This window comes from Henckelia pumila, chromosome 3, assembly GCF_033568475.1.
Source record: "Henckelia pumila isolate YLH828 chromosome 3, ASM3356847v2, whole genome shotgun sequence".
NCBI classification, from domain to species: domain Eukaryota; kingdom Viridiplantae; phylum Streptophyta; class Magnoliopsida; order Lamiales; family Gesneriaceae; genus Henckelia; species Henckelia pumila.
Genome location: NC_133122.1, coordinates 20,053,617 through 20,069,563, shown reverse-complemented (window position 1 = coordinate 20,069,563; position 15,947 = coordinate 20,053,617). Strand labels below are relative to the sequence as shown.

Sequence of the window (15,947 nt, the reverse complement as noted above, 5' to 3'; positions counted from 1 at the left end):
ATAGTATAGATTTTTTTTTTCAAATTTTTATTTATAATAACATATAAACTTGTATGAAATGGTCTTACGGGTCAATTTAGTGAAACAAGTGTCTTATTTCACATAACCCGTAAAAAAAATGTGTAAGGGTAATTTTGGCAAAACAAAAACGATGTCCTTTTCTCTCCGATGGACAGTTTTTTTTATATATAGTATAGAGTTTTTTCAAATTTTTTCTTTATGATAACATATAAACTCGTATGAGATGGTCTTACGAGTCAATTTAGTTAAACGAGTATCCTATTTCACATAACCCGTAAAAAATATTACTTTTTATAACAAAATATTATTTTTACTATAAATATGAATAAATTCGATTCATATCACGAATATAAATCCGACGTCTCGCAAATATCTACTCTTTTAATATCGGGTTGATGTAGCAGAGCTAAGGGGCTCCCTATGTATCAAGCAAGTTGCTATTCCATGTATAGTTCCATAATTTTGAAGGAGACAACAATCTCTGAAATTTAATTTTGTGGGCATACAATTATTTCATAAGCAAGAAACTGCCACACATATTATTATTTTTCTTTTTTTTTTTTTCAAAAATAAAAACAAAAAATCATACATTAACAAGTTGTACGTACTACAAATCTATACAGTAACAATCAAGAAACTTGTCTAAAATCTGCTGAGAATTCTTGCAATGATCAATGGCTGCCTCTATAGAACCCTCAATCTCAGTGGCACTGCTGCTTCTTTTAAGCACCGAAGAAGATGAGGAAGAAGAAGAACAAGAACTCGAGGATAAGAGTTTGGCCGGAGAATTTTGATCAGAAACTGACTTCCTGCACATATTTTCCTCGATCCCTTTATCGATATTAATCTTTGTTACAGCATCTGCAGTTTGATTCGTATCCTTTCCAATGAATCCAAATGGTTTTTTCTTGGAAAATGTGGTGTGCTTACTCGAACAATCCTCTGTTTTCGGCCAGTTTTGGGGTTCTGGATTGGGATTTGCTTTGGCACATGGCGACGACTCATCTGTGCAAGCAGATTTGTTGAAGAAAAACTTGAGCTTCTGCACAAGAATGGAACTTTTGATCAGCTTGAGTTTCTTGGACCAAGACCTTTTCGTGGGGTGATTGTTCATGAAACCGGTGAACTCAACGGGCCATTCGAATAAACAGTCATCATGATCCAGTTCGCAGCTCTCCCTGCAAGAATCCAATGGCAATATTGTGAAGTGGTTACTGTCTTTTTCTGCGGGTTGTTTGGCGGTTTCGACTGCGGCGGCGGCGGCGGTTTGGTGGTGGTGGAGGAGGTTTTGGACCATTTTGCGGCGGAGAGTGAGGTGGAGGGGGAGGATTTTGCCGTTGTAGAAGAGCTCATCGGCTGTGGATATGGTGGAGTGTGTGTTATTGGAAGTGGAGGGCATTTGGAACTCGAATTCTTGGCAAGAATTTGCGGAGACATGGAGCGGGTTCGAGGGTGATGATGTCATTTCCATCTCTATGTAATCTTCGTCTTCACATTCATATAGTGCAAGATTTATAGCCATCAATGGATGAGAAATATGGGAGAATCGTGAGTGTGTGTGAGAAAATGAACTATTGAGAATGGCGGATTGGGGGGAGAAGAGAGTCCTTAAAATAGGGAAAATATTTGGTAATTTTCTTTAATTTGTATCAAGAAAAAGAGTTATTATTTATTAACTAATGACAAATTTAGAACTCTTATTGTATTTGATGGCCTATTTCATTCATTGAAGAACCAACGTTCTTTTGAGGGGACTCGCTAATAATTTGGTGGGATCAGAGGATTTTCAACATGTATTGTAAAAGTTTAGGAGTAAAACTTAAGAAGGTATCTACAAAAAACTACTTATTACTGATGCTATGCTTGTTGAGTGTATATCTAATTAATTATTATGCCATAAACATTTCAATCGGACGATAGTCTTAACATTTAAAAAAAAATAAATTGGATTAGGAGAACTTGTTTCACGACTTCATCTTATTCTGGTTGGATTATATCGGTATATTAATTATAAACTATTAACTTATTTTTTGGTCTAAAAATATTATATTTCTAAAATTATATGGATTTCATTATATTATATATTTCTAATATTATATTTTTCACTTCTTGATGGATTTCATTCTATGCATAAATATATATATATATGTATCTGGGTTTAGCACATGCCGCCCGCAGGGCACTACCTTGCGGATGACGTGTAATCCCATGATTGATCAAAATTAGTGGATATAGCGACTGTGGATCATATATATACATACATGTATATACACACGTATGTTGGTATGACCTATTTGGTTTATTCCGCATCGATTGATTCCAAATGTATGTAATCGAGAATAATCAGCTGGCTTGCCAGTCCACACCTCCATCAGAGTTTTCAAATCAATCGCCACTGAAGGAGAACGATTGATGATGTAAGAAGCGGTTTTGACTGCTTCTGCCCAAAATGACTTTGGTAGACCCGCAGTACTCAACATAGCCCTTGTTCTGTCCAACAGAGTTCTGTTCATCCGCTCCGCCACTCCATTCTGCTGAGGCGTGTAAGCCGTCGTGAACTGTCGTTTGATTCCCTCATGCTAACAGAATGCATAAAATTCATCACTGGTATATTCTCCTCCATTGTCAGTCCTTAAACACTTGATTTTCTTATCAGAATCAAGTTCCACCCGCGCTTTGAAAACTTTGAAGACTTCGAAAACATCTGACTTCTTCTTGATTGGATACACCCAACATCTCCTAGAGAAATCATCAATAAACGAGACAAAGTATCTCGCTCCTCCTAGGGACACCACCGGTGCTTGCCAAACATCAGAATGAATCAGCTCCAATATACCTTTGCTTTTGGCAGTAGACGTGCCAAACTTCAATCTGTGTTGTTTACTGGTAACACAATGCTCACAAAAGGGTAGAGTCACTTTTGTAAGTCCCGGCAACAGCTTCCGTTCTGAGAGAATCTTCATTCCTCGTTCTGACATATGTCCAAGCTTTCTATGCCACAACACTGTTGATTCTTCCCCCGAACCAATTGATGCAACAGCTAGTTCCGCCTCTTTGTGTGTTTCCCCCAATAATACATACAGATTTGCATCAACCTTTTTCGCCTTCATAACCACAAGTGCGCCTTTCACAATCTTCATGATCCCTTTCTCGATACGGGTTTTGCACCCAATATCATCCAATTGCCCCAAAGACAAAAGATTCTTTGTTAGGCCCTTCACATGTCGTACCTCCTGTATGGTGTGAATAGTACCATCAAACATTTTGATTTTAATGGTACCGACCCCAGCGATTTCCAAGGCATGATCGTTTCCCATGAATACAGATCCTCCTGAGACTGGTTCATACTGGTCGAACCATTCTCTCCTTGACGTCATATGCCACGTCGCTCCTGAATCCATAATCCATGCATCACAAAATTTGTGTTTGCCTTCCGCAACAGTTGCTGCTTCACTAAATAATATTTCACCACCGCCTGAAGTACTGGCCACATTTCCTTGAGATCCCTTTTCGATGCTCTTCGTACACTCTTTCTTGAAGTGCCCTTTACCGCCACATTTAAAGCAGTAAATATTTTTCTTCTTACTTCTCGACTTGGATCTACCATATCTGTGGCTCCCACTAGAATCACGCTCCGTCAATCTTCCTCTCGTCATCGGTAAAGCCTCTGCTTGCTTTGACGTTGCCAACCTATCTTCCTTGTTCCTTCGACGACTCTCTTCTCCAAGAACCGCAGTTAAGACATCGTCAAAATTTAAATTATCCGAAAGAACATTGTTGGTAACATTGATGATGAGCTGATCGTATGAATCTGGTAGACTTTGAAGTAGAAGCTCCGCACGTTCTTTTTCCTCTATTTTATGCCCCATAGAGGTGAGCCGTGAAAATAGAGTATTCAGTGTATTGATATGGTCGGTCATTGATGATGATTCTGCCATCCGAAGAGTATAAAGCTTTCTCTTTAGAAAAATCTTGTTGTGTAGTGACTTGACCTCGTACAATTTTGTCAGAGTATCCCAAATAACTCTTGCGCTTTTTATTTCCGAGATACTTGACAAAACTTCATCCGCTATCGCCAAGTGCAAATTGGCAACAGCATTGTGATTCATCTCATTCCACTTTTGATCGTCCGTGACGTCCGCCGGTCTATCTCCAATAGCTGCCAAGCAACGCTCCTTTGTTAGAATTGCTTGCACCTTCAATTTCCACAGCAAAAAATTGCTCCCATTGAACTTTTCTATCTCGTATTTTGCCGACATCTTGACTACAAGAATCCTGCCTTATAAAATCTTCAAAAAATCTTTTCTGATGTGGAAGTCCGGTGTACGTTATGTACAATGAGCAAGAAAGATCAAAATTGGATTCTAAATCCAGAAAGTGTATCTTCTTGGGCTATGCTGATGGAGTAAAGGGGTTTCGCTTGTGGGATCCTACTGTCCACAAGCTTATCATCAGCAGAGATGTTATCTTCGAGGAAGATAAAGTGAAGGGAGACAAAGGCACACAGAATTCAGAAACTACTATCATTTAGGTGGAAAATAATACAGACGAAAATCAAGTTTCTTGTGAAGCAGTACCAGAGCACGAGGTACAAGAACTAGTTGAGTCAGAGGTTTCCAAAGTGAGGCAGTCAACTCGAGAGAGAAGACCACCAGGTTGGCTTTCAGATTATGTCACTGAAAGCAACATTGCATATTGTCTATTAACAGAGGATGGTGAGCCATCGAGTTTCCATGAGGCTACTCAAAGCTCGGATGTATCCCTATGGATGACAGCGATGCAGGAAGAATTGGAAGCATTGGACAGAAACAAAACTTGGGATCTTGTTACACTACCACGAGGGAGAAAAGCTATCGGTAACAGATGGGTCTATAAGATCAAGCGTGATGGAAATAACCAGGTGGAGCGGTATCGTGCAAGATTGGTTGTCAAAGGGTACGCTCAGAAAGAAGGTATTGACTTCAATGAGATATTTTCTCCTGTGGTTCGACTTTCAACAGTCAGGATAGTATTGGCAATGTGTGCGGTGTTTGACCTACATCTAGAACAACTAGATGTGAAAACGGCATTTCTTCATGGCGATCTTGAAGAAGAAATTTATATGCTCCAGCCAGAAGGTTTTGCAGAAAAAGGCAAAGAGAACTTGGTTTGCAGGTTGAACAAATCTCTGTACGGTCTCAAACAGGCGCCGAGATGTTGGTACAAGAGATTTGATTCCTATATCATGAGCCTTGGGTACAACAGACTCAGTGCAGACCCTTGTACGTATTTCAAGAGGTCTGGTGATGATGATTATATCATTTTGTTGTTGTACGTGGACGACATGTTGGTAGCAGGCCCCAACAAAGATCGGGTCCAAGAATTGAAGGCACAGTTGGCTAGGGAATTTGATATGAAGGACTTGGGACCAGCAAACAAGATTCTAGGGATGCAAGTTCACCGAGACAGAAGCAACAGGAAGATTTGGCTTTCCCAGAAAAATTATTTGAAGAAAGTCTTGCAACGCTTCAACATGCAAGATAGTAAGCCAGTTTCAACCCCTCTTCCTATTAACTTCAAGTTATCTTCTGAGATGTGTCCTAGCAGTGAAGCAGAGAAGATGGAGATGTCTCGAGTACCGTATGCATCAGCAGTGGGAAGTTTAATGTTCGTCATGATTTGTACAAGACCAGATATTGCACAAGCAGTGGGAGCAGTCAGTCGATATATGGCGAATCCTGGACAAGAGCATTGGAGCACGGTTAAGAGGATCCTTAGATACATTAAGGGTACCTCGGATGCTGCATTATGTTTTGGAGGATCAGATTTTACACTCAGGGGCTATGTGGACTCAGATTACGCAGGTGATCCAGATAAAAGAAAATCAACTACTGGTTATGTGTTTACAGTTGCAGGAGGTGCAGTCAGCTGGGTTTCAAAACTGCAAACAGTTGTGGCGTTATCTACAACGGAAGCAGAATACATGGCAGCTACTCAAGCTTGCAAGGAGGCAATATGGATTAAAAGATTATTGGAGGAGCTTGGGCACAAACAAGATAAGATTCCCCTGTTTTGTGACAGTCAGAGTGCCTTGCACATTGTAAGGAATCCAGCCTTTCATTCCAGGACTAAACACATTGGAGTTCAATTTCACTTTGTACGAGAAGTAGTAGAGGAAGGAAGTGTGGACATGCTAAAGATCCATACGAAGGATAATATATCTGATTTTTTGACCAAGCCAGTGAACACAGATAAGTTTGAGTGGTGTAGATCCTCAAGTGGCCTAGCAGAAATGTAAGCAGCAGGAATGACAAGTTTGAAAGGATGTGTGGAGATGTGTTTGATTTTCAATCAAATCTCCAAGTGGGAGAAATGTTGGCAAGTGGCATAATTAATGCATTCATATGCATTTAGTCAAATTCCATGTGCAGCTGAAGAAAATTCGTGTAGCTGAAGGCAATTTCATTCTGATTTTCCTTCACGCGTATTCACACCTGAGGTTCAGATTTTGGCATCTATAAATAGATGCATTCCCAGCATTCAAAATCATCTCATTCTCAAGTTCTCTTATCTGATTCTTGAGTGTTCTTCATCTCCCTTGTTTATTTCTATATATATTTGTGAGATAGGTTTTTCTCCTGTATAAAAAAGTGAGTGTCTTTTTGGAAACACAGAGAGAGGTTGTAATTCTCCAAATATTATAGTGGAATCTTTTGGTCTTGCCCGTGGTTTTTTACCCTAATACTTTTGGGGGTTTTCCACGTAAATTTTGGTGTCTATTTATTCTTCAATTTCTATAGTTTCTATCTCGTAATGCCGCACTTGGGACCAACATTGATCACATGAGAGCTGACAAAGCTTAAAAAAAGTGAATGCCCAAAGTTCCTTTTTTTTCTGGTGTGGCCTCATGCACATTGGCTTCTTGTTATTTTCAATCAATTGCTGACATATGATTCCTGTTTTCTAACCAAAACTAGGAGGGGACAATAGAGGTATTCCAGAGCACCTCCAAAAGATCCATTTCTCGCAATGCACTCGAGCACATGCGATAGCTATGTTCATTGGATACGAAATATAAGATACGACAGTTAGTTACAGATGTATATTTATATATTCAGATTTGAAAATTACGATCATTATATAGTACATCAGTATAATAGTAATAGAAAGAAGATTATGATATTAATTAATGGTACTTTTATTGAATATCATCTTTGTTCATGCATGCTTCGGACCATATATATATGTATGTAAGATTCAAAATCGCGTTTCAAGAAAAAAGATACTAACATCACTTTGATTCTACTTGTGAATAATTGCACTTTGAGACAGCATCGTGGTCGTGGAAATATGCACAATCCACTTCAAAATGTAAAATCCATTAGTAATATTCTAGTTTGAGCTCATTAATAAGTTGATATCAGTTTTGTGTAACACATAAATACTATGCATTTACCTATGTCGTGTTTCCATCTTATCTCGATGTTGTCTCGCGATGCTTTTTGTCACCGGAGTGGGGACCTTGAACCATTAGATGTAGATCATCATGGTCATCTAACAATTCACCATCTTTGGTCCTCCAGTATCCACTATCTGCGAGACAAAGCTTGCATGAATGCTTAGGCCGAAGGTGACTAGATTTTGTTTGATTCTTGTAAACTCTTTCTTGAATCCTCCTCAATCTTGTCATCAAATTCCCATTCACAAATTCCGTCCATGGAATTGTCTAATCCATGATCCTCAAGTTCCAATTCCAATTTCAACTTTGATAGTTGTGCTTCCGCATCTGACAACTTCCTTCCGAGAGGCTCAGGTTTGTCTTGTGGATGCTGCCTCGGTGATAGAAAGGGAATTCTTGAGGCTTTCACCTTTGAAGGTGTCTCGACACTGATCGATGGAGTATTTGTTTCAAATGTTGGTCTCTCAATGGATTCAAAATCTTGTTTGATCCGCTCAAGTGCATCTAATAGTTCCTTGATTCTTGCATCTCTTTTCCTAGAAAGAATGAGTCGAGTTGTTTATTTTCTGAAGTTAAAAATCACGATCAGATCCTGCCATGATGCTAGGGGGAGCAAAAAGCTTTAAAATTTTGTAACTAATTTTGTAATGAGTTTTTTCTATTGCAACTAGATTGTTCCCTGAAAGGGATCTTCCCTCTCTAAAGTTATACTGCTATGGCTATAAACAGTAGTACATTTTTCTTATTCATGAGACGTAGACATAACTCACCTTGAAATCTCATTATCTCGAGTAGGAAGTTGTTGCTTAATGTTTTCCACTACACTGAAGATAGTTAGAAACTGCAAGAAAGATTATTGAGACGAGAAAAAAAATATATGGATGAAAATTTGGTAACACCCATACCGGAAACACTAACGAAATGAATGAGACATTTTCTGATGGATTGAACTCTTATATATATGTATGACTTGGACATGTCACACCTTAGTTTCTATGGTCTGGTACTGTTCTTCGAGTCGTCTTCTTGGATTGGCTACATCTGTGTTTTCCTGTTGAGAAGCTGGTGCATCTAACCTGGCACCACTATATATCAAAAGTGTTGATGTTTTTGAACTGACACCTACACTTCCAAAGAGATGAAATACCAGTTTAACTTCTCCACGAGCTTAAAGTTCTCCACAAGTTCCCGAATAGACACAATAGAAGGTCCCAACTCCTCCTGAATAGTCAAGGAGGTACCGTACAAGTGAAAAAGCATTGGTGTCATGCCTATGGTTTAACCAATCAGCCATAAGTAGAATAGTCATGTTATGGCCCCGGTCTTTAGTACCTTGTATGCAGATAGAAGGCTTATTGCCAAGTTTGTGAAGTACTCTTCGTGTCTCTCCAGTTCCTCACTACCATAACAGGGTACAAGAAAAAGTTTGCAAACTATCAAAAGGAAAGAAGATTTAAGATTACACATTTAAAAGAATAGTCAAAGTGAGTCCAGATTCAAATGGAAATTAATGGGAACTCTAAATTTGAGGGAATAGGACAGACAAGAAACATACTTGACCAGTTTATCCTTCTGTTCAGAATATGAGGACTGGAAAGCCCAGCTAGTTTCAAGAAACTGGATAAATGTGTCGCAAACCTCTGCTTCTGCTCTGTATGAAGCAATAGCTCTCGAAAGCTCATCCTCCTAAAAAGCATTATTTCTTAAGATAATAATTGATTACATAATTCAGCAAGCAAGTTTTTGTAAAACAACTTACCTTCAGCTTGAAGTGTTGAAGAATCTGATTGCTAGCTTCATCAAACTGATATCGTTCTTCCCTGGTATTCTGAAGCCGGCCATGAGCTGAAGTCAAGGCAGTAATAACCTAAAAACAATTATTAGAAATGCCATTGTTGTTGAAGTATGAATGATATGGTAATCAGACATCACATAATCACTCGTAATTATAAGTATGGTTTTAATATGTATGACATGGATTTTTGACCATCAGCATAAAAAATCTGATAGTCATGGTTTCATGCACGAATGAACTCTTGCACAATATAACTCAGATAAATTCCATAACCTGATGTATAGGGTTGTCTTTTTTTTCTTTCTTTTTTTTCCATAAAAAAATAACAATGATCTCTTGGGGCATACTGGAGAATGAAGCTCATTTTAAGACAAGAAATTGTGAAGGAATAAATGCAAGTTAAAATCTGAAAGATGAAAAATCTAAAGCATCATTGCACAAACAAATGGGTTTTTCGACTCTTCAGCTTCGTTGAAAAGCCAACATCTGGAAGTTGCAAGCAAAGTGTATAACTATTTATCGATGTTGATGCACACATACGGCACATATGAATTTTGGTATTCAGTTTTAATCGTGGAAGAACCATCATAATACTCACCATTTCAAATCAATTTAATCACAAGCTACTCAGTACCAACAAATACCTCCATTTTCTACGCAATGCAACAATGTAAATACACTTCAGGCATCACATTCCGGTAATAGGACTATAGACAGGAGAAGAGAGGTGAATTTAAATACCTTTTTCAGCTCCCCTTCAAGTTTGTCCTTTTGCCTTTCAAGAGCTTCAATTTCAGAAACCAACTCCTGGGAAAGTCCCAACAGTGAGTTAAGTAGAATAAATAACTCACGAAAAGAAAGATGTGTGACAAGCAAATCTACTATCTAGGGGCGGATGTTTGTCCCCCAACAACCCCCACAATGTAAAAAATTTCTAAAACACAAATTTCGCTACCCTTTAAATCTATTGAATTGTATCCCCAACTCTTCTCCCCACATGAATTCTGGATCCGCCCCAACTAAAACCCTTTGGAAAGCTTTTAATTAGAAGCAGGTAATGATTCATAACATCTTCAAAGTACACATTTCAGAGCTTAGCCATATAACAACATAAACCATAATCGCTCAGCTTCCCTAGAAATTTGCTTTCCTGGCTTCATTACTGTTGAGAAGAGCAGCAACAAGGAAGGTGGATAGAGTATGTTTAAAGAGAGCAAGAGCAACAAGGCATCAGCAGTAAGCAAAAATATTCTAAAATCGTTAATAAAGGGAAAAGGACTAGAATCCCTGTAAGCCAGATGAATATTCCAGAGTGAAAAGTGCACTGATTCCCCATCATTAGTAGTAATAGTAGTAAAAAAGGACCTTCTCAAGTAGACTAACTTCACTGGTTTTGGTTACACGAAATTTAAGAGCTTCTTCTTTCTGTGTTCTGCATACACAATAAATAGGATATAATACACGCTTAACTCCTTGAGAAAGTAACAGTTCAATCTGAGATAAAAGGTAAAAAGTTTTTATCAGCATAGCTATGAAGTTATCTCTATAAAAAATATATAAACAACTCGCTGTTAAATGAGAGGGAAAAACATATCAGAAATTTGAAGAAAAAAATTGCCAAGTCATTCGGACCCCTAGCTGGGGCCAGTTACAAACCTGTTGTCTGAAATACGCTTTTCAGCTTTTGAGGCTGAGCTAACAAGAGATTCTGATAGTACCTTTAGCTTATCAACCTGCACAGTGAAGATGAGAACATCAGGGATCCGAGGACAAAACTTTTTCAAGATCCGACCATGTGTTGTTTGAGTTATTATTTGAAACCATCAACAAGATCCGAGGACAAAACTTTTTCAAGCTATCAAAGAATTATTGTGTTATTTCCTTCTAAAAAAAGGTTCCATTCTATAGTTCAGATATACCAGAAATGCACTTGCAACCGAATTTCCTAGGTTTGAGATCCAAACTCTGTCAGAGTAATCAATTTAATTTGTCTACAGAAACAGCGTGGAGAGAGTTACCTTCTGATTATGAGCAATAGGAGAATCCCTAATTTTCAAGACTTTCTTCCACAAAAGAAATTCCTCTAACCGTGAACAAAGTTTAATTTGTTCAACCTCGTCATCTCGAGACAGCAGCGACTGTAATCAGATTAATGCAATAGTAGTTAGAACTTAGATTTTATGTTTACCAATTAGCAGTCTCAAGAACCAACATGATCAAATGAGAACTAGAGTATATATAGTTACTGAAAGAGGCATCAGGCCAATGTTGAGACAAGGATCACTACTTTATAGTTATAAATGGCTCATGGTCATTAGTTGCCATTTATTCCACCAATGGAATTGTCAGATTGTGGCCAGTGATTTGGAAGCTATGCTACAAATGGGATTGAGTCGAGATTCATAAAATAATAGCAGTGGAGACTCTCTGAAACCATTTCAGTGACCACACATTGTTCTTAAAAATAGACGAGAGACCATTCAAAAAAAAACCAAAAACAAAAACAAAAACAAAAACAAAACAAAACAAAACAAAACGAGAGAAGAATCCTACCTCTGTTGACATCTCATTTGCTGCTTCTGATGATTTATTACTGCTTAGAGGTAATTGGTTCCCATGAAGTTTGTGATGAATAGTGGAAACTTCAGAGTCTATTCTGAGAACATATAAAAAACACAAACCTAGAAATGATTAAAATGGTAATCTATCGAAAGTGCAAAGACGTGAACTAAGTATTCTACAAGTATATAAATGATGTCACTTAATTCACTGCATCATATATCATTTACAAGGCAGACCGTTCATTACCAATTCATAGAGACCCAAAGAACAGGAATTTGTCCAGAAATGACTAGTTGAAGTTTTTTATAGGCAGGCCTCTGAAAGCATATGAATGGAGCCAACTATAAAAGTTTTATGCTAGACCATATAGTTTTTGTGTCTTTTTGTGCAGTTTCGTGTCCCTTAATGGCTTGCTTCAAGGTAAATTTAATATGTACACTGAACCAGTTTGGAATTTCACAAACAAGAATGGTCCCAGTCACATAGTACTTGTCAACATTAAATAAGCACATATTATGAAATTATGGGAGGTATACCCTTAACCACCTTACTAACACAGCATTTTTTTTCAGTCCTGCGATAGCTTCTTGTGCATGTTGCAGTAGTTCTTCCCTCTTTGCCTGGAGTTAGAAATGAGAAAAAATACCATTCACAAATGCTTCAAATCTGCAGAAATATCATTGTTAATGGCATTGTAAACTGTCAAAATCTTGTGGATAATTACCATACCAGTACTTCATCATTGTAGTTTGAAAAGGCTTTTGCCAAATCTCGAATGTTGTTAACTGTTGCATTATGAGCTTCTTTTCCACCCATGAGACATAGCCTGAATGCATGATAATGTTATCGTTCCCCCAGGGAGAACATAAAATACTAAATTACACGAGATTCATAAAATCTTATAAGAAGAGGCAAGTAAGAATCACCCAAAAACCTCCAGAAGCAAGGAAATCTCCTCATCATTAGGCTCTTCCAATATCTGGCCCAAAAAAAAGTGTCTATTGTCAGCCACCATCTATCATAAAGAACAAAAAGCGTCCCAATACAATTCAACTAGAAGACGAGACATTATCGACTTGTTCTGACATTATTGTAGGAGCAAGTGGAGACGTGTTCTTCAACAGAGTACAACAAAGTGCATTGGCAAAGAAGAAGACAACGGTAGGAACAATATAAAATGTAGTTGAAATTATTTATAAGAGGAAGTTCAAGATATCCAAAAGTAAGAGGAATCTTCAGGAGTGCGGGGTAGTTTTGTAGATGTTTGAAAAGCAAAGAGAACAACTGAAAACTGTCACTCTTAAATCTTACCAAAGACAGTGTTATGCCCTCAAGAGCTTGACTATGAAGGAACACGTCTCGAAAGTTCATGGGTTCTCCACCAAGATCATGATCGTAGTACAACATCTGTCATTGTAATAAAGAAATATGATCGATAACTAATGCTAAAAGTTAAGAAAATAATTTGGATATTCTCTTGATGTAGAAACTTGAAAATACTTTACAAAATTCAGGTCCAGAAAATACAAGATTTTGTGATAGAGAGCATAAACATATAATTGCAAGCTAGAGAACTTGAATACTGAATGCAGATCATGGTGGGGTCAACACCAAGAAGCAATAACAAAAGGAATTCCACGTGTTGCAGCCTAAGTATATTAGCCTAGATTTGTTTGTATTTGTTGGGCCCGTGTAATCGAGAAGTCCGCCCCTTCTTCCCCTGAAAGTTGTCGGAAATCACTTTTTCCAAAGTTTGAGCTCATGGGAAGTGACCCAAAAATAATATTTGAACTCCAGCAAAAACTAACACAACCGATAGCTTCCAAACACAAAAATCATGCACATAAAATAACTTCTGCAAGTGAAATATAAATCTCCAGTTAGAAACAGAATATAAAAGCTGACTGAAAACACAAACCACTGTTGGCTTTGGAGGAGAATCGTTAGATTCAATAGATAAGTCAAGATGTTCAGTTTTGAGAGCTTCATTGAGTCTCTCTATCTCTTTCAAGGCAACTAACCATCTTCTCAGTAACTGAACTCTCTCTATCCCCCTACATGTAACAGAAACTTCTTCCAATCTCTTTACTGCAAGCTTATAACTTTGGAAATTCCGAGCTCCCTATAATTCCAGAAATTGACAAAAATGGAAACAGAGCCTACATAAATAAATTGTGTAAAGTATGCTCAGATTCAAAATAGCATCTAATGCAAAAAGAATGTAAATAAATAAATGTTTGCATATCATAATGTTTTAAGTAATTAAGGCGTTGCATATAATAATTCAATGTCAGTGGTCTATAAATCCATTATTACAGTAAGAGTGTTTCGTAAGGATGCCCATAAACTTAAACACAGAACTACAGGAAAATGGTCATTAAACTCCCGGTCTCGATCTTAAAACAATCTTTTTATATACATCATGATAATGCGTCGAACTACACAATTTTCCAAAATAATGATCTCAATTTTATCGATTTCAGTGAATTAAAAGCAGAGGTGAAAATGATCTTTCTGGATCCTAATGAGTTTTACGAAACTCTTTGTCACACCACAAAAGCATTTCAATCAATGGGCCAAATCCACGCAAAAGCTCCCTTCAGTTACACTCGACGCATGCACATGCACACGAACAAAGAGAGATTAACAAATAAACATTACAACGCGATCCTGAAAAAGCTTGGCGCCACCCGCAACGGCTTGCCCCGCTTTATGCACGACGGTGTCTTTGTAGCTGCGGACGGCGGAGCTGAGTTGGCCGCTGCCGCCGGCTTCCACAGCTCTGCTCATCGCAGATCGAATCCACGACATAATTGCGAATTTCTGCTCCGATTCACCACAATAAATTTCGCAAAATGGTAAGGGAAAAAAAAAAAGAAGAAGAGGAAAATGGAATCGATGAATGATAAATTTGATCAGAGAGCGAGCGTTATGAGAAGTTCGAGTCTCGAGCCATTCGTTTCGCGCGTCGCCATGTGCTTTGCCGAAAATGCCCTTGGTGATTCAAAGATCCGTTTTCATAAACATTATTTGCCTTAAATGTTTTTTTTTTTAATTTTAAGAAAACAAAGTTCATCAATTCAAAATGTCATGCATTATAATAAAATCGATGGAAGATGGAGTTGCTTCGTTACACCGTTCTAAACTAGAAGATAACACAAAGGCTTCCTGGGCAAGAAGATGCGCTATTCGATTCGGCATTCTCCTCAAAATTATCCAACTCCAATAACGATTGAATCTCCATCACTAAAACCCCATTCGGTCCCAAATCTCATGTTGTACTATTGATGGCTTCAACGGCTTGTAATGAATCAGAGAAGATACATAGCTCATTAAGGCCAAGTCTTAGACACAAATGCATACCATATCTGATTGCAAGAAGCTCCGCGCCTTTCACCTAACCGGAATTCTTCAAAACACTAGCTGATGCAACCTGGACTATTCCGCTAGAATTCATTACCACTGCTCCAACACTCCACCTGTTGCTAAGCACTTCAAACCCTGCATCCACATCTAACCTGAATTTATGCTGACCTAGTGGACTCTATTTTTGACCCGTGAAACCGTCTCACGAGAATTTTTATACATTTTTACATATGAAAAATCGTTATAGAAACTATTTTTGTGAACTAAAGTAATAATTCGATACCATTTCAACATTAAAAAAACATCAAATCAAATTTGATGTATTTTTCCTTAAGGAAACAAATTTTTTTTAAAAAAATATATATAGATATGAAATGTGAGTATTGTGGTGTTTTCATTACTCGAGGATCGGATTTACTGGACAATTGGATTCAATGGATAATTTCATCTTATCTTGACAAGCACGACTCTAATTATGTACTTAAGGGTTAAAATTTATCAATATTTGTGGTATCTTCTGAAAAAATAGTAGAATCCACATAAATTGATAAATTTCAACCATTTACTATCTTACGGTTGGAAATTTGTTTTAAATTAATATTTGAATGGAAATTATGGTTCATGAATGTGAAAGTATCTTTTGGCTCTCCATATTCTTGAGTTAATTTGAGACTTTTGACTATTCACATTCTCGAGTTAATTCCAAGATTAATTGAGTTAATTAACCATGCATGAATCTTGGTGTGTGTTTTGGAGCCTATAAAT

The 15,947-nt window shown here is 37.6% G+C and overlaps 2 protein-coding genes across 7 annotated transcripts; both read right to left on the bottom strand.

Annotated features, from left to right (window-relative positions):
* Positions 1-547: 547 nt before the first annotated feature.
* Positions 548-1,649, bottom strand: LOC140893449 (probable membrane-associated kinase regulator 4). The gene has a single exon (XM_073302519.1). It carries the CDS (start codon positions 1,541-1,543, stop codon positions 629-631), a length of 915 nt encoding a protein of 304 aa, XP_073158620.1. The 5' UTR covers positions 1,544-1,649; the 3' UTR covers positions 548-628.
* Positions 1,650-7,258: 5,609 nt separating this feature from the next.
* On the bottom strand, positions 7,259-14,634 carry LOC140890406 (uncharacterized). 6 transcript variants are annotated; one of them, XM_073298170.1, is made up of 18 exons: positions 14,478-14,634; positions 13,735-13,938; positions 13,128-13,223; positions 12,743-12,795; positions 12,546-12,642; positions 12,363-12,436; positions 11,808-11,910; positions 11,273-11,392; positions 10,911-10,987; positions 10,620-10,686; positions 9,996-10,061; positions 9,219-9,326; positions 9,015-9,145; positions 8,792-8,858; positions 8,607-8,680; positions 8,445-8,535; positions 8,230-8,300; positions 7,259-7,995 (listed from the first exon to the last, which is right to left on the bottom strand). In XM_073298170.1, exons 1-18 carry the CDS (start codon positions 14,625-14,627, stop codon positions 7,635-7,637), a joined length of 2,010 nt encoding a protein of 669 aa, XP_073154271.1. In that variant the 5' UTR covers positions 14,628-14,634; the 3' UTR covers positions 7,259-7,634. The 6 variants fall into 6 exon arrangements, 2 of the variants coding, with proteins under 2 accessions (XP_073154271.1, XP_073154272.1); XM_073298171.1 differs by having other exon boundaries at positions 7,902-8,025; XR_012152186.1 differs by having other exon boundaries at positions 7,946-7,995; positions 8,230-8,278; positions 8,365-8,535.
* Between the last annotated feature and the right edge of the window lie 1,313 nt (positions 14,635-15,947).